This window comes from Phalacrocorax carbo, chromosome 3, assembly GCF_963921805.1.
Source record: "Phalacrocorax carbo chromosome 3, bPhaCar2.1, whole genome shotgun sequence".
NCBI classification, from domain to species: Eukaryota; Metazoa; Chordata; class Aves; order Suliformes; family Phalacrocoracidae; genus Phalacrocorax; species Phalacrocorax carbo.
In genome coordinates, this window is record NC_087515.1 from 95,313,146 (window position 1) to 95,339,454 (window position 26,309).

At 39.6% G+C, this 26,309-nt stretch overlaps 1 protein-coding gene across 1 annotated transcript in view; it reads right to left on the reverse strand.

Annotated features, from left to right (window-relative positions):
- The window catches only part of KCNQ5 (potassium voltage-gated channel subfamily Q member 5), a 302,174-nt gene that overhangs the window by 88,138 nt on the left and 187,727 nt on the right, over positions 1–26,309 (reverse strand). Inside the window, exon 2 of the mRNA XM_064447806.1 lies at positions 2,418–2,508. Within this exon, the coding sequence (XP_064303876.1) occupies positions 2,418–2,508 (91 nt within the window). The remainder of the gene's footprint in view (positions 1–2,417; positions 2,509–26,309) is intronic.

Here is a 26,309-nt window from a genome sequence, read left to right on the forward strand (position 1 = left end):
TTCCATCTTGGGCACGAAGCAAAACAGTATTAAACCAGATCTCTGATAGTTAATACAACTGTCTACTAAAGGACACATTTGTGAGAGTTGTGTGAATCACAAAGGTTGCGAAAACTCTGGTGACTGCAGTCATGTGTTGGCACAGCCAAAACAACTGCTCCTGAGTTAATGTAGAAATGTATTTTTCTCTTGGTTTGTGGTTGCAAAAGCCTGCTTTGATAACACTGCTAATATCAGCTAATGATTCAGTATGCAGAGAAGGAGCAAATTATGCATCAGCAAACTGGAACAAACCAGTCAGCTTTAGCCTGTTTCTGGAACTTCATACTTAGCTGTGTTTATATTTTTCTCCATTAGAGACCCACAGCAGGAGCTGTAAAATTCGTCATCACTAGATTTATTCCTGCCAAGGGTTTGCTGAACACACTAGGCTACAGCATAGAAATGTTGGACCAAGCTACTATTGATGCTTCGAGGATTAACCATCCACCCTCTTCCTCCTTAAGGCCATTTCTGTGTTCAGAGGATGCCACAGGATGTACAATCAGAAATGTTAAGATGGACAAAGTCCACCTTTGAAGCCATAGTAGCAGAAAGTGCTGCAGTTTCCCACTGCAGACCCTCAGAAGCTCCACTCTGCTGATGGACACCTCTACAAGGACTTGTGTATCACAGAATCACAGAATGGCAGGTGTTGGAAGGGACCTCTGGAGATCACCTTGTCCAACCCCCCTGCTTGAGCAGGCACACCCAGAGCAGGGGGCACAGGAACGTGTCCAGGTGGGTTTTCAATATTTCCAGGGAAGGAGACTCCACAGCCTCCCTGGGCAGCCTGTGCCACTGCTCTGTCACCCTCACAGGAAAGTATCGGCTAGTGGAGCTCGTTGCACCTCTGCCTGCTGGTGGGAGCAAACCAAGGACTTTTCAGAGCTCCTCCACATTCAGGCTCCTGGGTGAGCCATGGCAAAGCACAGGGAATGTGTTTATCAGCCAGCTGAGGAATTAGTGGCGGTAAGCGTAGCAACACAATCAACAAATATGTGGCTCATGGGAAATGCATATTTTATGTCAGAACAAATGGCATTTCTACAACCAATTTGCATAAGTGTACTGGGAAACAGATTACTTGTCACAAAAGCACCTGCTATTAGAAATGGGGTATTTTCAGGCTAATCGAATCTTCCTGTTTTCTATACCAGAAAATCTTAGCAATTAGTGTAGTAATTGCAATAATATAGCTAGTTGCAGAACATTCAGATAAACCTCCATTTGAAAAGTGTTGTTCAGATATGTAAATAATAGGACCAGGTATGCGTATAGGATTAAATCTGATCCATTTTAGCTGGTTTAATGCCACCTGATCTTTTCTCAAGAAAAAGGGCTGATATGGCTAGGAAGCAAAATACTGCATTTAGCATGGCTCTCCCTAACTAGCCCTAATAAGAAACCATAAGATGGAGCAGAGCACCACCCTTCTGCACCTAGCCAGCTCCGGACATTTAGTTCAGGTATCTTGATGCAGTAGCACATTTTGCTGTAGAGTCATAGCATACACCATAATTATGCTTATTGTCCTGCTCATGCCATAATTAATTAGGGAGCTGTTCTGAAGACCAGGGCTTTTGGATATATACAGTGATGACAATTAAAATGTTGGCATTTGTCAACAGTTACTTCACCCCAGGCGCTACCTAACGAGCCCCAGCCTGTTGTATATGTGGAACTGAAATAACCATAGTAACTCTGGGTATATAGTGACATTTTAATGATCACTACTGCCTATCCTCAGGCCATCACTTGCAAAACTAAATGGCCCATCAAGAAGCAGATTAATAAAGGGGCATCCATACAATGTACGAAAAATATTAAGCACTTCTAGGGATTAAAGGCATTTATATCTACCTCGGAAGGGAAAAAGGAGAGAGAAACATAATACAAAAGCACTTATTATGAAGAAATAACGAAACTGCCATATCCTACTGTAGCAACTGCCACTAAAATGTCAGTATCTACCAATAGGTAGCACAAATTGGTATCTAAGATACCAAAATTATTTCTTATTTTAAGTGCCTCTTACTACATACGGACTTTATAAATGGCGTCAGCAGTATCAAAGGTCTTTCATGCTCCGTCACTGCCAAACTGCAGTAGAAAAACTATCAGTAATAAAACACAGCAATTCTCAAGCAAAGAAGAGGATGTAATACAGTACTTTATTAACACTTTCATACAATATCCTACCTGTTTTTAAAGGAAAAGATGGTGGAATCCTCTATTTTATTATTTTTGCATCATTGTGATGAAAAGTCTGATTTCTTAAAGCAGTCAGGAATTATACTGTTTTCTCCATGGCAAGGGAGAGGTTTCGAGTGTATATAAAAGTATCTGTAAAGCTTGTATTTAGAAGTTTCACTTACCAAAATGAAGAGAGAACCAGAGGCAAGTTTTGTGTGTTCAGGAATAGTAGAAAACACGGACAAAATCAAGCAACCAAACACAAGGAGAAAACTGAAAAAGAAAGAATATTAATAATTGTTAATATTTTTCAGAGCCCTGATCCAGTATCTATATTGACCCTACTTCACCAACATTAAGAGAAGACTATCAATCAACAGTCTTCATTAATAGGAGGGAATTCAACTGCTGCTTAACTTAGTTCATCAAAGACATTAGAATAGCCTGTTACTAAATCCACTTGCTTCTGAGCAGCACTGGTAGAATTAATGGAAACAAACACAAGAAACAGATTTTCTTGGAGAAATGACCCAATATACACAGACACTATTTTTGGTATCGCAATCCTGTACCTTTATTTAGCCCACATACTTTTAGTGGTTTTAAAGAAAGATCACCAGTGGGAGAGCCCTCTCCCCAGACTGAAAAATCATTTCTCTCACAGTTGATCACAGATACCTGCTCTATAAGATTATCGAAGAGCTAAGATGCATATTGCCCCTACCTGCTATGACTTAACTTTCTTCCGAGCAACACACTTCATGTACAAACTACCAGAAGCTGCGGGGTAGCTGAGTTATGGCATCACTGCCCTAAATGACCAGGCTCCATTCTAGGAACAAACTTAACATTACACAATCCATTGAAGAAGTTAAAACAAAGGAGTGAATCAAGAAAGTCTTACACAAGTCAGGCGATTATAATCGGGAAAACATGACTGCAATTTTGAGCTTGCATGAACTTGCATGTTTCATGGTACTGATGAATACACACAGGCAAAGCAAAGCACCAACATGCTGCTAAATCCCTTTGCGAGGAAGATGCAAACACTCGGTACCACTGCAGAAATTCTGCATTTCTGATCCTTACAGCATACAGCACATACGGTGTGTACAGACATGAGCCTGCAGAGCTGGTATTGTTCTGAGGCCTATATTACGGATGATAAGGAATATGAAACAAATAAGAAGAGAAGTTGATTTAACCCACAACACCATGAACTGACTAATCAGCAGCAAGGGAGTGCAAGGTGGTGCATGTTTTACACTTTAAGTTCTAGCACTTGAACTGGACTTTGCAAGTAGTAATAACTGATTCTATCAATGTTTTTCTAATTTCCTTCTTAAAACACTTGTCAGTCATGCTGGGCAATGAGTCAGCCCAAAAAGGGCAGGCCTTTGGCTTTTGTCTTAATTGCTAAGACTCTTGTTAGCCAGATGGTCTAACGCAACATGAATAGGTACTGCAACTAATGCAGATATATACCTGCAAGAAAGTGCAAATGGTTCCTTCCTGATACAAAAGGGACTCAGATCTCTTCCAGGGACAAAGGGAAAAAGCATAGAAACTACCGATCTATGTAGAGGGTACATATGTTTTCCAATATGGTGTTTCTATTCACCAACACAAGAATTCCAAAGACACAGCAAGCAGCTGAGGCAGAGAGGACACAATTTGCAGGAAAGAACTTATGATAACCTATAAGGGAAAAAAGTGAGAATGAAGGTGATTCAGCACCAAAACAAGTTGCCTAGCGAGGCTGTGAAATCTCTGTCCCTGGAGATTTCAGAACTTAGCTGGAAAAGGCCCTGGTCTGACATTGAAGTGAGCTCCACTTTGAGCAGGAGGTTGGACTAGATGACCTGAAGACGACTTTTCCAACCTAAATTATTTTATGATTCTAACTACTGGATACAGACACTGATGTATGACTGCATCTGCCCCCACTTGTGCTTCAGGACCTAAAATTGCTCTTTCCCTTATAACATATGACTTTCCAGGGTGCTCTAATATAGTAGTGCTGTAATATATCCAGTACATCAGACAAAAATATAAGTCCATTTCTTCAGAATTTCTAGCAGAAAATCTGACATGTGATGTGATAAGACATTGGAGGCACGTTTTGTAGCGTATCACAACTGCTGGGGAGAAGTTCTACTCTGAAAATCAAATCTGGTAGGAGCTTGCATATAAGCTCTACCAAGAACTGTAAGTAAAATAGTATCCAGGAGGGTAAAGGGAGTCTCTGGCACATATCATTGGAAAAAAAAATCTATCTTCCAGAGTAAAGAAAGATAAAGATCAGCATATATAAGTTTAAACGTTTCATAAAAAACTCATTCAAGTGACAAAAATCCACCTTGTGAGCAATTTTTGTTCCCTTGCCCCCATTGTTTTTAAAAAGGAAAATCTCCCAGAACATTACAGGTAGTTTCAGCTGCTACAGTCTTCAGATACAAACCCCCTATAATTACATCCTACAGGAATAGGCATAAATGTGGTTTCTTCTCGTTAAGGCTTGCATGGAGGGCAAAATAAAATTAAGAAGTGACTAAGAATTTACGGTAGAAGAATGTAATTTCCTTTTGCTGAATTTCTTTAGTCCTGAATCAGTTAAAATGACATTTTCTTGCTTCCTTGGCCTTTAGGTATTAAAAATTGTTCTTGTTTAGTTGTATTCCAGTAATACCAACTAAATTGGAGGCCCAGTTGTACTGGGTCTTGCCAAACACACAACACAAGTTTTCACTTGGAAGAGATCTCTTATAGCACAATTACAGAAAACAGACGCAGCAGGAAAAAAAAAAGCTTGTTGTTACCATATCACAGCTGGAGACCACGGCACAGAAAAGGTAAGGGACTTGCCTAAGGCTCCATGGAAATTCTTTATATGTGGAACAAACCCGAACCTTTTAAGTCCCAGCCCAGTCCTGCAGTCACAAAACCATCCTCCTCACACCCACCACTTGCTTTGCCGTAGTTCCTTGGGACTGTGATTTAGAAGATCACTGTGGGCAAAGTGTTGATTCATGATAGATGGGAAAAGTGAGTCAGGAGAGGGAACTAGTTCAGTTAAGCAGTGTATTAATCAAAATAAAGGTAAATATTCAGGAAAGCCAGGTGCAGTTCAGATTACCACCTGGTAGACATAGTTCTGCAGATTATCCATGAAAAGCAGAAACAATCCTCACAGCAATACATAAGAATAGTCTTGGAGAGATATTTTTCCAAACCTCTATAACCTTTTGTTCTCATTTTTTCCAGAAACTCTGCAAGGAATGGAGCATTGTTATTAATTATTATTATTATTAAAGAACAAAAGAAAAATGTTTGCATTTATCCACCCACACACTCAAATCTTGCCCCTCTATCCCTCACTCCTCCCTCCAACACTGAACAGTTTTTTTACTGCCACTCAGCATATTATGCCTAAAATTAGACTGTAAGCACTTTGGGGGAGGGGAGAAACCCAGTCCTATTAGCCCTGCAAAACTAAAAGCATACTTTTAGGTGCTGTAGAACGGAACACTAGTAAGAAAAGTAAAAGTATTAAGTGTTCTGGAATATTTTCTGTAGTTTACTTACCACTGACGTACTTTTCTTCAAAGTAACCGATAGTCAGGATTCACTTTTTACCTTTTTTAATTTAATCTGTTTACTCAGGCCACGCAATGAAAGCACCTCTCTTTTCCCCAGCAAGAACTGAAGGCACTGGGGATACAACAATGCCTTTCACCTGGCTGGACATTAAACAAGGATCTGTCCAGCAGAAATAAATCCTAAGGTTCAAATGCTGCAGTGGTCGAAGTGTATCAGAAGTCCTTCTTGCCTATCATGAACTATTTCTCGAATGAGAGGTGAAGTGTAGAGGATTGCATTAAGCCCTGGATAGTCGTTTTATAACCATCAATAGAGGAAAAAGTCTTTTTGAATGCCAGCGTTTGAACTGTGTGCTATGATACATGCTATACAAGAAGAGGCTGCTGTAGGTAGAGAGTAGTACAAAGCAAAACACAAAGCAAATATATTTGGCCTCTTGTGGTTCAATCTGGATCATATATTTGTCCAGGCTGAAAAAACCAGATGGTCTTTCCTCATGCATTCAGTATCAGACAGTAAAACATATGCCTTAGGCGGTAACTTCCCATAAAATTATGCAAGCACTGGCATAGTCTTGTATTTTATCAAAAGCAGCAACTTCCATTTTGTTTCAGCAGTAATCAGTTTTGATGCAGATCCTTTCATCTTATTCCTCTGCTTCTGAAAGCATACACTAATTGGAGAAAAGCCAATTTATGAAAGATAATATAACTCAGAAGCTTTGATATTTATTCAATCTGCCTCTCATAAACTTTTTTTACTGGTTAATTAGGAACTACCAATTCCCCATTTATTTAATTTTCAACAGAATTTTACTATAGTAAAATTTAAGGGCTGTTCATATCGAAGAGGATGTTCAGCTTAAAGCAATTGTTAAAAAGTTACTCAGGGAATATCATAAGCATAAAAAATACACTCAGGGAAGATCTTTAAATGCTATTTTGCTACATTATTTACTGCTAGAATTAAAATAATCAAAAGTTAAACATCTGCAAACAGTTTTATGACCTCTTCTGTAAATTATAAAAAGGTATCACTCCTAAAGTGACATAATTAAGTAATTAGACCACCAGAGTTATGTTCCAGTATTATTTGAGGTCTGATTTAATCCCCAGGGACATTCAGGATTATGACCAAAACTGTTTGCAAACCATTGGCAGTGCCATTTTCCTGGATTTTGTATGGAAGGTAGAAAATGTTTGAAAGCTTCTGCTAACCTTATCTATGACCAGCAAGTATCTCTTACTTCTCCCACTGGTACAAAAGTCAGAACTAATGCAGTTGCTTGCAAACTTTTATAAAGTTGTTTGCATTCACAAAGTCTGAGTCTACAAAGAAGCTATTAAAGCCCCTCCAGAAGTAATTCCTTCCCACAGCCAGGAGCAGTGCCCATGTTTTCTTAACAGTGATCAGGATCTTGCTGGGTTGAGTACTCAAGTATCACCTTTAAATGACCTTTTAATTCTTGAATGCATAAAATCCGTGTGGGGCACGAGATAAATAGATGTGCTGAAGATTATACTGGAGGTATAGGATGAATAGATCCATTACAGGTTTAGGTAAGTGAATACGATATCCAGTATAAACCCTGTAAAGAAAGAAAGGAAAGAGATGGCCATTCATGACACTGTAATACTTTCATTGGGACTATTAGTTTTGGTGAAGAGTTCTCACAAAAGGCACAGAGACAGATATTTGATAATTGGGTTCCCCTACACGAGGTCCCTACCTCGGCCAGATGCTGTCAGCACTCTCACCCCGCTTAGTGTGTGAGAAAGGGAGACTTCACAGCTTCTCTGTGCCATGGAGCTGATGGGCACAGAGAAAAAAAAGCACCTCCTGGACTAGGAGTTACTGTTACAGATGATACACACGATTTGCAAGGCACTAAATTCCTGTAGGGCAGAAAGTATGCCTATTGATAGACTGAGACCTGGTTCACCATGTTCCATCCTGGAGGAGATGTGCATACTCAAGACAGGAAGGCAGCAGAAACCTGACAGCTCCCATCAGCCTCAGTGTGCCTCCTGGTGTCTCTGAGCAGGCAGTTCCTGGAGGTGGGTGGAAGTATCCTTTCCAACAGGATGCAGAGAAACAAATGCTGGAGCGTTTTCCTAGCTTCAGGAAGAACTGAAAGTGAAAATGTTGGCTAGGGCAGGCATGCAGAGGACATTTACAGAAGTCCTGTGGTATCTCCCTTAAAAAGTAATCTTTTCAACGTTTCTATAAAACAGATAATGCACTGCCTGACATGGTGGAAAAGAATACAGTTTAACAGTTTTGATAGTGCAAGCCACGTGGATTAGATTTTCCATCATTTATAGTTTCAATGTGACTTGTTTATGCAAGAAAATGAGATATGACAAAGGTTATTACAATTTGTTAAAAATGTTTGACAAAAGCTGCATGGAGAATAAGCGCTCTCCCATAGAAAAAGCTCATAAATTTCTCCTGTAGGCTTTCTTTAAAATGACTTGCACTTCAAAGTTTACTTCAAGTGGAAGAGCGTAACACGTTAAGGGCTTGATGCCGCACGCCATTCTACCCAGAAATAATAAAAACCTGGCCATGGAGAGGTGGAGTATGAAGACCTCATTGTCTTAAGGTGTGAAAATAGGCTGGATAGGAAACTTTAAAAGCAATTTTTGGATTAAAAAAAATTGCAGCAAACCCAGCTTTTTACATATTCTTGCTTTGGATTAATTGTTATCTTTTTCATAAATACATAAATTTGAACTGAATTTCATGTCTGAATTTTTTTAAGAACTGAACTTGCTGCTGCAGCCATTTTTTTAGAAAGGTGAGTTTTGTCAGGCTTTGATGAATAAATTTTATTCAAACAATCTTTTATTTTTCATCCCCCTACAGGATGTTTATTCATTCTAAGAATTAGAACAGTTCATCAAGGATGTAAGAGTTTAAGTCTGCAGTGTCAAAAAAATTGTTGTCAACCTAAATTGGCCTCTTCTGTCATATTTTTAAGATGTGATATTTTTAGCAGTGTCTGCTAAATGATTGTATTTGGCTTATATTGACAAACCAATGAAAAGGCTATAACAGGAGATGTAATCAAAACCAAGAAAATGAAATAGCTCAGGTACCCATGGGACACCAATCAAAGTGTCATTAAATGCACATTTGATAACCCATTCCATCATAGACAAAAAAACCCAGCCCATCAAGGTAAATTTCTCCAGGGATCTATAAAGCAGGTATCATATTTTTTGAGTAAGCACATCAGCTTAGAAGGAAACAAAACAAGTTATGCTTATTCTGATGGGTTTAACACTCAGATATACTTGTGACCCAGATATTTTCCAAAAGGTTTTCATGGTGTCATGGCTTAGGCACAGCCAGCAACCAAGCACCAGGCAGCCGCTTGCTCCCCCCCCCCCCCGCCCCGGTGGGACAGGGGAGAGAATCAGAAGAGTAAAAGTGAGAAAAGTCATGGTTTGAGATAAAGACAGTTTAATAGGTAAAGCAAGAGCTGCGCGTGGAAGCAAAGCAAAACAAGGAATTCATTCACTGCTTCCCATGGGCAGGCAGGGGTTCAGCCATCCCCAGGACAGCAGGGCTCCATCACGCATAACGGTTACTTGGGAAGACAAACGCCATCACTCCAACTGTCTCCCTTTCCTTCTTCTTCCCCCAGCTTTATATACTGAGCATGACGTCACATGGTATGGAATATCCCGTTGGTCAGTTGGGGTCAGCTGTCCCGGCTGTGCCCCCTCCCAGCTTCTTGTGCACCCGGCAGAGCACGGGGAGCTGAAAAAGTCCTTGACCAGTGTAAGCGCTACTTAGCAACAACTAAAACATCTCCGCATTATCACCACTGTTTCCAGCAAAAATCCAAAACATAGTCTCATACTAGCTACTACGAAGAAATTTAACTCTACCCCAGCTGAAACCAGGACACATGGGCTTCAACAGGAGACATTTTTTACACAAAAATAATAAAGCATGTGTTCTTCCAGATGTTAATTATTGTAAAGACTGGAAAGCGTGGTACTGATTTGCATCCCAGGATCCTTGTTTGCACTTACAGGTGCCTCAAACCTCTGAAAAAATGACAAAATGCTCCTTTAGTCATACCTGAAGAGTAGGTCTTTTTGTAGACCAAAATTTTCAACTGTGAGTGCTTAATTTAGTAAAAGAAAAGATCTGTATTTAGACAGTTCTGTAGATATTTTTTCTGTATTTTGCATCAAATAGCCCTAACTCTCAAAGACAAGTCTGGTAGCTCACCTAGCAACCTTTGTTTCACCACAGTTATTTCCCAAGAAAATTAATTTAAAATAATAGAAATTATGTTGTAGTTATCACTGAGCATTGGTTGCAGCATTTATATAGTTTGTTAGAACATATACAAAACTGAGATAAAAACTTTATTGTAATGCAATGGGGAAAATTAAAAGAATTACAGTATTAAGCTGGAGAAACAAAAACCACTGCATAATCTTGTTTGGAAAATCATTTGTCCACCATCTGGGGCAAAGGAAAATACTTAAACAACCTTTTTCTGTAAAAATGTTTGCTAACACACTGAACTCAGATCTCTTGCTAACTAGAAAAATTATCCTTAATATAAGAAAGATGTAGCCATTGTGCTGGTTTTGGCTGGGATAGAGTGTTTCTTCTTCATAGTAGCTGTTGTGGGGCTGTGTTTTGGATTTGTGCTGGAAACAGTGTTGATAATAGAGAGGTGCTTTTGCTATTGCTGAGCAGCGCTTACACAGAGTGAAGGCCTTTTCTGCTTCTCACCCCACCCCACCAGTGAGGAGGCTGGGGGTGCACAAGGAGTTGGGAGGGGACACAGCTGGGACAGCTGACCCCAACTGGCCAAAGGCATATCCCACACCATACGACATCATGCTCAGTATATAAAGCTGGGGAAGAAGAAGGAAAGGGGGGATGTTTGGAGTGATGGCATTTGTCTTCCCAAGTAACCATTACGCATGATGGAGCCCTGCTTTCCTGGAGATGGCTGAACACCTGCCTGCCCATGGGAAGTAGGGATTGAATTCCTTGCTTTGCTTTGCTTGTGTGTGCAGCTTTTACTTTACCCATTAAACTGTCTTTATCTCAACCCATGAGTTTTCTTACTTTTACTCTTCTGGTTTTCTCCCCCATTGCATCAACGGGGAGTGTTACGCAGCGAGCGCTGGGTCAGGGGTAGTTGCCACCTGGGGTTAGACCACAACAATGTGTAAGAAAGAAATGTGTTCTGGTAATCACCAGCATAATGCACTTCAAAATCAGCCTTTCAGGTCTTCATATTTTAAGATAGAAATACTGCCACTACCGCATTTGGAGGTTTTTTAAGAGAGTAAAATCAAAAGGACAGAAGAATTACAGGACTGCTGGGTATTTTTTATGCCATGAGTAACAGTCTCCTCTTTGCTGGGAGTGCAGCTCTGGCTCTGCTGATGCTAAGGCATGATTGATTGTAATGGGGCCAGACATCACTCACCTTTATTATCTAATCGTCCATCAGTGGCCAACAGTGCCACAGCTTTGGCAGCTAAAACTAAGTAGAAACCATACTGGGCTGGGGAAAAAAGCCTGTCTAACTTAGCCTCTGGAGTTAATCCTACTCAGCGTGACTCAGCTAGACCCCTAGTAAATCACAGTGTGCCAGGGAATGGCACCGTTACTCCTGATGGCTCCTGATGGTCTACATCATTTAATTGTAAGTCCTGCCACTGGCATCCTTTTGGCCTGGGTCAAGTAACGCTTTCCTAGACAATTCTTGGGTTTGGTCTGGGAGCTAGCATGTATCTGGATGAAATTTTTCTCTGGACTTGCTAGTAGATCTTTTACTATGGATAGGTACTTCTGGATGTCAAGTTACTGTGTTGAGAAACCATTATTATACTTAAGTCCATACCCAAGTACTATCAAATGAGCATATTTGAAATATAAACTGTAATTTATGATCAATGAGGACATTTCAGTATTGTTTTATGTTTCAACTGAAGGTAAGGGCAGAGGCAAAGTCTACTGAAAATTTACTGATTCAAATTCAGGTGTCTGTTTAGCATATTTTAATAAAAAATTTGGGATTAAACTACTTGCAGATTTGGGATTAAGACAACTATATCAAGAGGATTATAGTAGGCTGATACTGTAGGCAGCACCCAAGGATCACCTGTGCAATTTCACCTAAAATATTCCATCCTATTGAAGAGCTCTGGAACATAAATCAACATCCTTATTTATCCTATTTCTCTCCAGTATTGTATATTGGATTTTTTCTTCAGTTTTAAATTTGTTTTTTCAGTGTTGTTTGGCCAGTAACACAGAGAATAAAAGGAGTTCTTCAGGGGAAAGAACCATTCAGATATAGTCAAGCAAATACACTGCTGCAGTACATAAGTAAAAGGAACTCCTCTTCATCGTATCCCTCAAGAAGGCCTCTTAGTAACCCTTATAACCCTTATAAACCTCTACAATTTTTTATTCTTCCAGACATGTGAACAAAGTAGTACCCACAAATCCTCCAAAAATAGCTTTCCAGACTGCAAAATAACACAATTATTATGGTAGCAACTTTCATGATATTGATGCAGAACCTATGGAATACTTGGTTTTGCACAGGGATTTCAATTTATTTGCTATCAGTAAATACTACTAAGTCTCACATGTTACCAGAATACTGGAAAAGACAATAAACCACACATTTTTAAAATAGAAAAATGTATTTTAAGTGGAAACATCAGAGTTCCTGAGTGTAATTGATGTGTATTGTACCCCACCACTATATCGACCTGTGATGGCTGTGGGAGGAATGGTACAAAATGATTAAAAATTACAAATACCAGTTAATCTGCTCACTGTATGATGCCTTCATTCAGCAGGTTGATTAAGACAGGAACAATTTATCACCTTTTAATATAATGAAATACAGAATAAGATTTTTAAACACTCCATTCAGGAGAATAAGGATGAAAGAGTAAGTCTGTCCTGAACAAAACCATGGCAGAAATTCATGACAGAATTTCAAAAAATGGTAAGCATAGCAACAGTGTTTAAAAGACCAGGCTACCTTATAGCCCCAACACCCCTCACAGCTACCACAGAAGTCTAAGCAGCTATAAATGCCAGGGCTCATTAAACTTGGCAGAATAATGTCATAATGGTACCAAGTTCTAGGTCTTCTTTCTCTAATTTAATTTATTCCTATTAACTATTAGCTGGGTTTTGGTCTTTGCTGAAACCTTACAGTTTACTTCAGTGGAAGTATGGCTTTTGTTGTGAATTATGAGCTGACTCATAGATATCACCAGTGCAAAGAAAATCCTGTTAATTTCCTATAGTTTTCTCCCAGTAGTAAACAAGGATATAGATGGAACACAGAATATTTTTCCAACATAATGCATTGTTACTATTAAACTTACTTCTAAAAATCAATCACTGCACTTTAGCTCAAGGGTGTTCAGTTTATACCACACCATTAGTCTTCCTTAGCCTAAATGAGTTCTGCACTTTCTGGAATCTGAAGTGCCCTTTTTTGTTGTTAGGCAGCAGTACTAACAGACCAGGACCTGATGGCAGAAACATGTCAGATTGCAAAAGAAGAATCCCATCTTGAAGGGTTCAAATGACGATGAGACTTTCCTGGGTTTAATGTATTTATAGCAACACTTACCTTCTCTCTCCATGGGGTTCTATGCTCATCCATGATATTGACGTGAAAGGAGCACAAAGTCTCAAATCTGTGTGTGTGTGTGTGTGTGTGTGTGTGTGTGTTGGGGGGTTCACCTATTTCCTTGTATGCTTTAAGTTTCTTAATGCTTAAAAGCAAAGAGCAGATATACACTTTGTCAAGCACTAAGCCTTGCTGAGGTGGGTACAACAGACAGCCTGTGGTTTTACATCACACACTGCTTTGAGAACAGAACAACTCTCGCAGTGACCTAAAGCAAGATGTAACACTTTTCAAAATGAGGCTTTATTCTGTCTGAGTCTCTCCAGTCAAAGCCCAATGATGTGACTCATTTTCCTCTATTTTTCAGGGTCTTTTATCTCATAATCACTGCAATTGGAAAGAGGGCTACATAATTTGTTCCGTGCATCAAACAAGATCTTCTGAAGTCCCTACAATGTACTGCTGCTAAGCACACCAGCAGTGGCTGCACGCAGCAGCATGAAAGGGCAGCATCTTGTGCGCTCACAGCATGACCTGCCCCTCCTGGGATGCTTGTGAGGAAGCTGGCTTCTGCGTGCCAATGGTATGCTTATACATTGCTTTGGCAACAATAATATTTCTGTTTTGATAATGAGTTATTTTACTGAACGCTGAGTTGCAAAGGTTCTGGAACAACTATTATGCTTATGCAGAATGTTAAATACACAAAGTGATGGCTTATTTTCCATATGGGGAAAAACTTGCCCTTTGAGCTTCTTAAACACATTAAAGCTGCTGCTTGTCTGTTTGAAACAACACATGAAGGTGCTTTTACTTTCCAACATTTTATCTTACACTGGCTTGCACTCTTTGCCAAAATTATCATGCTCAGAAATTAGTGTGAAATAAGTTTGCATTTTTAAGACATCTTATATGCACAGAGATAACTTTATATGGATTTTACTTTAGCAGATCAGTTTCCTTTCACAGATGCTGATCCTATAAGCACTTACTCAAGGGCTGAAGGTCCAATTGGATGGGGCTTTGAGCAATCTGATCTAGTGGAAGATGTCCCTGCCCATGGCAGGGGGGTTGGACTAGATGGTCTTTAAAGGTCCCTTCTAACCCAAACTGTTCTATGATTCTATGATCTATGTGCTTAGTTTAATCAGAGATGATGGTGAGTACATACTTCCAAACACTGAGGGTATGCTTCAAGGTTGGAGAAACCCTGGAGAGCCCTTTGTTAACCACACAGTTAAAGTCAGCTTTCTGGAGTTTCACTATACAAAGTACTTGCCTTCAGTATTTGCAAGAACATCCTAGTGAACAGGAAAGTAATTTCCCACATCTAGGAGACAGGCAGACATGCATCTCTGCTGGAAGGAGAAAAATACCCCTCACACTACAAGGAGGTGCAGTTACTTGGTGTATCTCAACTAAGAATGATTCCTGGCTGTGCGAGTGCTAGGGGAACATCTCTCTCCTGTACCTCTATGACTCCCACCACCTGCACCTTACAGCCTTCAGTGTACTTGGTCCAGGCAACTCCATCAAGAGACACAGTAGTGTTGTTTCCCTATATTAACAATGTGGAGCAGAGATACATGATATTTTGGCCTTCTACAATTCATAGAGATTCACATTGAAAAATATATAGGCATTGTAGGGCTTTTTCAAATTCTGAGTCTATGAGAGTCTAAAATGCTTAACTGTCTTCAAAAAGTTAACTCAAGTATATGTGGAAAGCTTGTGAGAGTTGAGAATTGGTCCTTCCTAGGCTAGGAGTGACTTAAGCTACATATGGTACCCAAACAGAGCGCTCACAGAGCCAGGAATCCTTCTTAGGTGAGATACACCAGCTGACTGCACCTCCTTGTAGTGAGAGCAGTGTTTTTCTCCTTCCAGCAGAGATGCATGTCTGCCTGTCTCCTAATTGCTCTGGAAACTTGACAAGCGTAAGAGTGGATTCAGGGTGAGCCAAAAATGTTGTATATATTTGTCTGTAAAAAACAAGTTCTGCTAGCTGAACCTTTTTCTTTTCATACATTTAGTGACCTGTTATGAACATTTATTTATGCAGATTTAAAGAATAAATGCTGAGCAGGACTAGGCATCTTGATTTAACTGGAAAATCATGCAATAGTATCCATCCAGCCATATGAGAACACACAGATGAAAAAGTAACCCAAACAACCAATATATCAAAGCAACAGAAACCCTTTTCAACTTAACAAGATCATTTAGTCAAACCTTCCTATAAAACTGTATGAACTAAATAATTTTGCAGTATGCCCAGAGCACCACTGAGCTCAGACAATCATCACAGGCAAATAAATAACCAAGAATCTGTTAAAATCATCACATTAATCTTTAACAAAACTAAAGTTCCACTGGCTTCTTCTACAAAGGGAATTCATAAAAATCACAGTCTCACATTGCCTGGAAAGAACTTCCAGCGGTTATCTTGTCCAACCCCCTGCTGAAAGCAAGTTCAATTGCGTCAGCTTGCTCAGGGCCATATCCAGTTGAGTGACAAATATCTGCAGGGAAGGAGGCTCCACAGCCTCTCTGGGCAGCCTGGTACAACACCCGACTGCCCACACAGTTACAATTTTTTTTGTAATATCAAGTTGCAATTCTTATGTAAGAAACACAGCATCACATTACTTCTCAAAGTATAATCACCAGATTTATTTTTTTTTTTTTTTTTATCAGACCACCAGGCTGCATCACTCAATCTACAAGATTAAGAGCAAGTGGGATTGTTGGGCTGGGATGATGGGATGGTTTGCATTCTCATCCTCCTGCTGCTAATCTCTTACAGCTATTGCCTCCTTACCTCAATAAGCTCACTTAGTTTGTACCTTTTGGTTGAAGATCTGCAAACCTAACACTGAAGCACTGAGGTCAGATATCAAGGCCTCTCAATCTAAAATACTCTTACAGTTCTCTGTAGTATCTTCATTATCCAGATTGCTATTCTTGGCAGTCTCTTTCCTGCTATTTTGCGGGTTATTTTGCCTGTAACCCAATCTAAAATGCTGCTTTTACTATAATGATAGACATGGTTTACTTTGTATATAACTCAACTTACTTGTTAATACTCCTTTTAGTTTGTCAGAGGGTTTTTATATTACTGAAAATGCAAAAAATACCACCAAACCTGGACCACTGAAGTAAAAAACCAAGATTCATGTTAATGGTCTCCTGATAATATAAATTATTATCTCTTGCTCAGCACTGAAGGATTTCCCAGCTATTAGGTGGTATTTTCAGATACAGAAACTCTGAGTAGCTGTTCTGAGGGGCAGACATATTCAGGAGTCCCAGTTTGCCTGTCAAGCACTTCTGAGGCTCAAGCCAGTAATTAAATGCCCAGGCACGGATTCAGATGCCCAGTAGTACAGCACATTTGGAAATGTATTCATCACCTCTTTACCACGCTATGTTCTGTCTTTCCACGATGTGTTTCTTCCACCTGTGGCCATGACCCAGCTGCACCTGCCCACCGTATTAGCTGTTTCAGCTTTAGATGAAGAATGGGGATTTGTAATGAGATACCTACAGGATTTATGTGAAAGACAAAAAGGCCACTTCAGCCGGCGTGCTGTAATGCACACATTTCCAGCAGTAGCTGTAGTACTTTTATAAGTGTGTAGGTAAACAGAGGCAATTACTTTGTAAAATTAATAATCACATATTTTTTAGAGCTTATGACTGGGAGTGACCATGAGCTCACTTAGCCAGGCTTCTGAATGGTACCAGCCAATGCTGTGCTTCAGGAGACTGAACTTTTCCATGCCTTCAGGCCATGGAAAGAGCACAGTCCATTCTGGGCCCTGCAGCTACAAGCACCATATAGGAAGGACCACATGACTGCAATGGGCAGACCATGGCATGGCTGCTAAGAAAGTCCAAAAATACCTTCTGAGTTCCTGACAACTTGAACTGCAGGAATACTTTTTCCCAACCTCAGGTTGACCCACTTGATGTCCAGTAAGTAACAAGAAGTGAACTGCAGGCATCTAAGGAAGCTTTTTTGGTACTATTTTAGACATCTGTCTTGCATGCATCAAGTAGCCTGTCCCTAGTGGTTGTCACAGCCCTTTGCTTCAGAGGGAGGGGGGAACCAAAAGTATTTGGCTGATTTTGCTTCATGGACAAAAAGAAAAAACTCCTAAACCTCTCACTTGGTTGCTGTCAACTGAAGCACTTATGCCTATGTTTCACTTCTCATCATCTTGCTGAGGACATGACAGTATTATCAAAGCTTCTTCTGAAAAATTCAATTTCACAATAGCAGGAAAAAATAAAATGAGAATGCTTTAGACAGAAAACATGTATAAAGACTGAAAGTAAATGGACAATTTTGATTTGTTCCCATATTTTCACTTTTGCTCTCTTATTACAGCCTTTTGCCCGTTGTCTCAAGAAGCCTTTGGCTGGTTGAATGTGTATCAACAAACAGCTAAATGGACCCCCTCAAAGTTTCTTTAAATAGTTTGATTTTTTCTGAATTTCAAAAAAATGTAAAGTTAGTCATGGAAGTCCATGCAAGCCTGCTTTGTCATGGAACAAATTTTGCAATGAAGTGCTTTGTTATTCACTGTCCAGATGATCACAGTGGACCAGCCGAAAGCCTATCCAGCCCTTGCAGCAGTGGCAGCAGCAGACGCCAAGGGAAGGCCCTGTGGAGGTTGTAAGCCGGTTCCTTCCCAGCCGGCTGGGGTGCAGGGGCTCAGGCTGTGGACCTGGACAGACTGTGCTGCTATCAGGTTGCCTAATCGCAGTTTTGGAGCCCATGTGTATTCGTAGCATGCACACGCAAACTGTGAATGATTTACAAACTTTAAGTAGGAGCTCTGTGAAGATGTATCTTTTAATTTGTTTGCCTGAAATACTCCTTAATAACTGTGCCGATGACACTTCTGTGTGGCATTCTGAGAGGCAGTTAATCACCATTCCTGTTCATCTGCTCTGTTTGCATCTTGACTTCATAAATCCTTATTATATGTGGGTACAGAATAAATTTTTTTTTCAGGAACTAGGGAAGATACAGACAGAAATGAGCTCTAACTTCCAAATTCTAATCTAATGACCACTGAACCCAGCCTATGTCAGGCCAAGCAGGCTGGCAGTGTTAAAGAACGCTGGTGTCTATTTTTCATGACTCACAGTGGGGTGATGCGCCTGGAATAATCTCTGTCTGCCTGCTTCTGTAGCTTCATGACCAGATTTGTTGACAGGAGACAGCTTACACTATGAGGCTGAGCTAGTCTAATGCTTTAACTGCATGTACAGTACCTAATATTTACACTTTGCACCACAGAGACAATAACATATTGTTATCACATAAAAGGACTCTACTGTTTTAAAATGTATTTGCAACCTGCCTGATAAGAGGAGTCAGTTGGGACAATACAATTTAAAATTGCCATTTTTCTTATTATACCAGTTATTAGGTAAGCCTCAAATCAGATGTGTGGAGAAAAATAAGGGCTAAAATGCAATCTTTAAAATGGCATTGCAAAATATCCTAGGGAGAAAAAATCGTCTAAGTGGCTAATACAGTGTGAAATTTGCCCACGATTTTCAAAATGATGATACAGTGTGAGTCCTGCAACACACATGTATAAGAAGCCTTGAGCTCATTAGTCTCTAGAAAAATCAAACTGCTGCTACCAGCTTCAGTGACTCCTGGTCTCCCTGGAGTCAGCACAAACTTCTCTTGCATATGAGAAGACTGAAGCTGGACCGTCAGTAACTACTGCACAAATGCAAACAGCTTGCTTTTAAAGAATTCTTCTGTGCATGTTGAATGTATGTGAAAGATTCAAACAACATCATAAATGTAAACTCTACTTGAGAAAACTGTAACTGTGCAGCTGGTAGAGTCCATAAAGATAAAAGAAATGTTTCCATAACATTTAATTTCAAGTTGACATTTATATAACAAAACCATGTTAAAGCTATGTTTAGCTGAAGTTGTTTGCATATTTTGCATCAGTATCACCAAAGGCTTTATCCCTCATTTATATAGTTACCACATTTTGGTAACCACATTTATATAGCAGAGGCAACAGCTACCGCAAAAGGAAAACTGAAACCCAGAGAATTTGTAACATTTGGATAAACAAGCCATCAGTTCTGGTATTGTAACTAATCAACAACTGGATGTGTTCACTTTTGAGTGAAGCAATTGCCCTGTTTTCAGTAACAGATACACACAGCATAGTCCGTACCAAGTTCTTCAACATTTAACTGTGAAAATACCCTGATCAATATGGTTTTAGTTTGTCAGGCAGAATCACACTATTTTCCTTTTGTCTCTTTCATCTTCAGAGTATCAGAGGAAATGGCCAACCTTTTGGGCTCACGCAAATTCATCCTCTGAGTTCATTTCCTTATCAAGCACAAGGCCATAGAACCGTACTTTTTTCAGTCCCATTGGTTTAGAAGGAAAGAGGCTTAACATAAGCAGATCCCTTCCTGACTGCCATTGTGATACAGAGACGGTTCATGTGAAGATTTCCTAGATGTGTTACACTTGCTAAGAGATGCAGAAACATGAGTTACCCATTTGTAGGGTGACATCCCATCCCTGTAGGAATGAATAAGAGTTTTGCTGTTGACATTCTTAAGGTTAAGATTTCCTGAAAGGAAATCACCCCATTTTTTTTGTGACAAATCTGGCACTTGAGAAATGTGTTTACAGCAGCAAGCCATAGCAAAGACGGGCCTTTACTGCACTTAAAGGTGTGAAGACACAGTGAGACCATAGTGTACATCAGCCTGCCAAGGTCAGCTTTAAAGAAGCTAGCTCGAGTTCTGACAAAGTGCAGCCAAAGAAGCACAGAGGTCAGCTCAGGCTAGCTGTCCCATTATTCACCCAGCTTTCCAGAGAGGCTGAGTACTTCATTCTTGGGCTCTAGCCTGGCAGAATTACACTACTATCATTACCTAGGCTGACTGCATCAAAACTAGCTCACGAGCGTCCACAAAAGCTCCTGCTGACTTAATCAGGGATTTTTCAGTTGTAAGAATACAATTTGCAATACAATATCCAAAATAAATTTCTCAAAGGATCTGTTATGGAAGAATATCAGGTTTATCTTCATCATTGCACCGACAAAGAAATTATTTGTAAACCTAAGGAAATTTAAGTTTAAAAAAAATACCAGAATGTCTTTAACAAATACTATGAAAAAGCACGAAAGTTTCAATGAAGTGGAACTCAGGAAATGTCGTGCATCATGAGAAGCAAAGCTCAGGGTTTATACTGAGTATCAGTTAGGTTACATGACATCAGTGGACTACCAAAATACAGAGGAGCCATTTCTCACTACTGTTGGTCCTTGGAAGTCTATGACTAGAAATGAATCAAAAAGAAATAAGAGACTGTACAACACACACACACACACCTTGATGTTCAATGAGTAAATGTCTCCAGATGATGCTGAGGACAGTGTTTCAGCAGCACTTCCAGATGTCTCCCTCTTTCCATTAGCATCCCTGCTACAGTGAATGACATTGCAGGCAGCAATAAATATAGCATACCACTAATCAGCTTTGTTTATGAAGGGAAACTACATTCTCAGTACAGCTGCCAGCCTTTTCTGAGAAACCTCTACTTTTTTGAAATAATAAGTATTTTTGTACATGAAGGCCAATGCTGCAGGACAAACCTTGAAGTCAAAGGAACGTGTGCATGAAACGGTACAGAATCAAGTCTGAAACCAAGAACCAGCTCTCTGTCGTGAGGGCTGTAAAAATGCTAGAACCCTAAGGGAACGTCTTCCTAGGATGTTAAGCTGCAAAAGATGGAAATTTAGACTTAGTGAGATTTTTTAGAAGTTCCTCAAATTTTGCACCTTCTAAAGTCTTCCTTAGTCTTCTAACCCAAGTAATGAGGTAATAGTTTAATTCTTTTTGCCCTGAAAGACATTTAGATGATTTAAAATGTGGTATTATGAAAGACAATATGGTCTGGCTACAGTTAAATAAGAGCGTTCACTTATATCACACAGTAAATAATGTGTGATATCAGGAGTGATGTATTGCTGATACTGGTTAAAACTAAGAGACTGCAACTTCAAAGAATGATTGAAATGAAGTGTACAGCTTAAAATATCTTCCCATTTCTAAAACATGCTTTTTACAGTATTAAATCAAAGAAAAGGAACCAGATTCTAGACGGTAATCTTTTGGAGGCAAGTTGTGGTTCCTTGTGTGTGTCTGGAAAGCATTTCACATGTAAGCTGCATGGTCTTAGATGGAGTATCATATGACATTAACAGACAATCACAATCTCAGAATATCTAGGGACATCAAATCCATGTTTTCCCCAGTTCATTTTCTATCTTGCAGGCTTCCATCCAAGTTATTAACAGTGTGGGTGAGGTACTATTGGCTTAACTTGCCAGACCTGAGTGTCACCCTGAAAGGAGCTCCCAGTGATGAGACACCTGATGCTTCTGAGCTGGAGGTGGAGTGCAGGGAATAGCACTGTTTACAGAGCCCCTGTGTGGGCTGTGAAAAAAACTATTTCATTTTCACATTAAAAACCTTGACAAATCAAACCCGAGAAAGACTTTAAGTCATTTTCTTGTTAAGACAGCCTTGAAAACAGACTGAAAGTGGCTAAATGTAGAATATTATGTAGGATATTACTGGTAATAATGAACTATATGGACTATATGGCACAAAATATGAGAGGGTCATTTACAAATACATAAAAAGTAATTCAGTAAATCATTACTAAGCTTCTTCTTACATAATATTGCATAACAGCAACAAAAACCAAAACAATGCTGACTGTCTTCAAGTACTGCAAGTGGTAATAAAATGATCTTACACATTGCACAAGCTAAAAATATTTTTGATAGTAAGAGATGAAGGCATGACTTTGGTCCCCAGAATAATATCAAGATGAGAGTGGAGGGCTCACAAAGGGAAGATTATAAAGATAGTCAGCATGAATGTAGTGAGATTCTGAAGTGAAGAACTTTCTGGAACCCTGGATGGGTGCTGATCATTGCTTTGCTTTAGGACATGTGAGTGTAACTGTCTATTCCTGTCAGGAGGGTCAAGGGAGGAAACATAAAGATTAGATGACAGTAGAACACCTGCCAAGGGTCCACAGCAAAGAGGTCATCCAAAAAGATGTAACTGAATCAGAGCAATAAAGCAATAAAAGAAACAGAGGGTCAAATCAATGTCTTCTACTATTTTTTTCTCTACTGCATTAACATATTTAGTTCTTTCATTTTGCTCTAAGAAAATAAAGCTAAGATAAGTTGTCTGTTACAGAGTGATACTCTTCCATAAGCAAAGGCTCAGCTGTTTGGATTGTGTTTCTCTGTACTGTTGATATATCTGGTGGACACTTAATGCTGAAATTACAAAATCCCACAGAGTAAGTGCTGTGGTTTAGCCTCAGTCAGCAAACAAGCACCACACAGCCGCTCGCTCACCCTCTCCACCCTCCCGATGGGATGGGGGCGAGACTCTAAAGAGCAAAAGTAAGAAAACTCGTGGGTTGAGATAAAAACAGCTTAGCAATTGGAATAAATTATTATTGATAGTGTTGTTATTATTATTATTAATATTATTAATGGAAAACAAGAGAGAAAAACAAAACCGAGGAAAAATAAGTGATGCAACCGCTCACCACCTACTGACCAACGCCCAGCCAGTCCCCTAACAGCTATCACTGCCCCCCGGGCCAACTCCCCGCAGTTTATATACTGAGCATGACATCATATAGTATAGAATATCCCTTCGGCCAGTTTGGTTCAGCTGCCTTAGATGTGGCCCCTCCCAGCTTGTTATGCACCTGGCAGAGCACGGGAAGCCGAAAAAGTCCTCGACTAGCGTAAGCACTACTTAGCAACAACTAAAACATCAGTGTGTTATCAACATTATTCTCATACTAAATCCAAAACACAGCACTATACCAGCTACTACAAAGAAGATTAACTATATTCCAGCTGAAACCAGGACACTAACAGGTTTTACTGAACTTTGGAATAAAAGCAAAGTAGCTTTAAATGACTTGAAAGTTATAAAAAGAAAAAAAGCAAAAAAACCATAGAAATAAAGATGTGGAACAATAGCCTGTTAAAATAACCTAGTCTAATTTTTATAGCTACTCAAGTGCTCAAAACATAGCCAAATTTCCATGATGCTACTGACTTAATGCCTTTGAAGACTCATGCCAACAGAGTTCTCATATCTGAACAAAGAAAGCAAAAGCGGATCTTTTCCATGAGTTACATACAAATCCTAAGTTAACAGGATCCAGATAAAAAGGTAATAACAACTGACAAGATTAATAAACTACATGAGCACACACACTGCATTGGCAGCAGGTTTCCATCAGCTTGAATCCTCAGGCTTGCCCTTCACTTTTAAGCTCCACGTAGTTGTATTAAACAGATGTCAGACGCAATTTTACTGCACTAGTGGAGCCAAGCATTCAAGCTATCCTTTGTGCTAAGCCTTTTTTAGAAGATGGTACTTCTTATTAGAACATATTTTGTTGTCCATAATTGTTGGTTTAGATGCAGGTCAACAGAATAGTCACTGGTTAAAAATGCTCTCCCACCTATCCAGGTGACAGCATAAGCCTTTTAAAACAAAGGTTCAGAGGTGGTGTATGAGGAAATGTCTGGAAAAATATAGCTAGAAAACCTAAAAAATATGATGAGATGGGAGTTCAACTACTGTAACACACTTCCTCTGCCTTCTGAAAAAAACCCTTAAAAAGATGTGGAACAAATGTAGTATCTGGCGTTTGCTAACCTTGAGAAATTATTCCCAGTGAATTGCTGTCTTTTCCAGGCCGTATAGGAAATACATAATCAGCACTGCAGATAGAAGGTCTAACAACTTCCATTTCCTGTGAAATCCCTCCTTCCAACCATGCACAAATGAGTGTGTGCTGCTGACCCAGCATCTCTCGGTTGTGCCCCTCCCCGTCTTCCCAGGAGAGTCTCAAACAGCCCCACATAAAACTTTCAAAATTATATGCCATGGCATTCACAAATCACCTTATTGCTCATAAGCTATCTTTTATAGAGGAAAATAAAGATTTTAGGCATATATTTAGAATTCTCTGTACCTCACTACAGAAGTGAGATAAAAAAGCATGTCAGCGGCTGTCTATAGGACAGGTTTACTTTCTCTGTGACTTCAACAGGACTTCTTCCTTTTCTCTTCTGCATGAATTAATGTTTAATTATATTATAATTGTTTAAAAAACACTCTGAATGGTGTGATATAATCAGCATCCAATCCCATTTACTGCCTTGCATTCTATGCATATATAGCATTTGTAGCAATTTCAGTGATAAAGTCTTTATTCCTTGTTTAGCATTCAAAACACAGTCACTGCATTTCTTCCCCCCTCCCCTACAAAAGACCCTACCTAAAATGGGGTAAGTAGATGGCCTTCTGACGCCTATGTATAAAATTTGATCTAGCAATCCAGTAAACCATGTGCTGCTTAATACCAGTAATTATCCTACCCTCTTATTTAAAAGACGGCAGCTGCTTTGGTTCTGTGCAAGGCCAGAAATGGCCCAGGCTGAGGAGCTCTTGGCTATGCAATAGTTGCTAACATCCTCCGTGACCTGGTTTGGTTCCACTCAACCTTATTCTTTTACCTGTTCCTGTTCTGGCAGAAACTGATGCTCCCACTTCCTGTTCCAAGAACCTTTGTCCTCTGGGGCAGAAATCCCTTCCAGCCATACTAGGCAAGTTAGGATTTTTCCTCATTCTGAGATGTAAAATAGCTAAATGACAATAACAAACTATTTCCATGTTATTCATAATGCCAAACCTACAGCAAATGCGAATTCTTGTCATCGTTATTCAGCACAACAAAGTGTAAAGATTTCTCTGCAACAAAAAGAAAGATGGATCCTACAAAGAGGAGGCTCCCTGGTGAGTTGCAGAGTTATTTCCACGGTGTGAGACTCGTAACAGTTGTTGGCTTAGGGAACCCTCTTGACTGACTTGTTTATTGAGCAATTTGACATCTCAGAAATTTGCGATATCTGATATATGGTTACTATATCACTGATGCAAACCATAATTTGGTAAGTTCTAAATATACTTCTTACAATAAAGTGCAATGCTTCTGCCAAGGAATATATTTTTGCTACAGAAAAAAGACTCTGATCAATAGTCATCCTGTTCTATGGATGCAAAGATGTAGGAATCACCAATCACTCAGGTAACCTTCATTCTTTGTTGGCAATTGTTTGGCTCTTTATTGCCACAAGTTAAACTGTAGCCCAATTCAATTATTTTAAAGTCATATTTTAAACATGAGGTGGAGGGTTCACCTTTAGGCAACTGTAACACAGACATCTGCAGCTTGGTTAGCTGTCTATGGTCCCCTAAAGAACAGGTACTTTTAGGAGGAGATTTGTTTAATAAGTTTTAGATGTTTAAATTAGGAATTAGGAAATGACCTGTATTGCGCATAACAGCCAAAGTCCATCTGCACTTCATGTCTGAAAGCTCTCAGTAACAGCTGTAGAGATAAGGGTATGAGAATAGGGAGAGCATGCAGAATACTTCCTTAGCCTCCAGTGCAGGTCACGGACTCCCACCACCAGGAGTAGTATTGTTGTATTTAATATCCATTAATAAATTTATCTTTAACAAATTTGCTTATGTTCTTCCCCCCTTCTTTTAAACCCTGTGCCAATGTAAAGCACTATAGAAAAGCTGCTCCAGCACTCTCTATTGACTGTGAAGACTCTGGACCATTCATATGTAGACAACTTTATTGCAGGTTGTATGTCTGACTGTAGTTATTATTATTCATAAT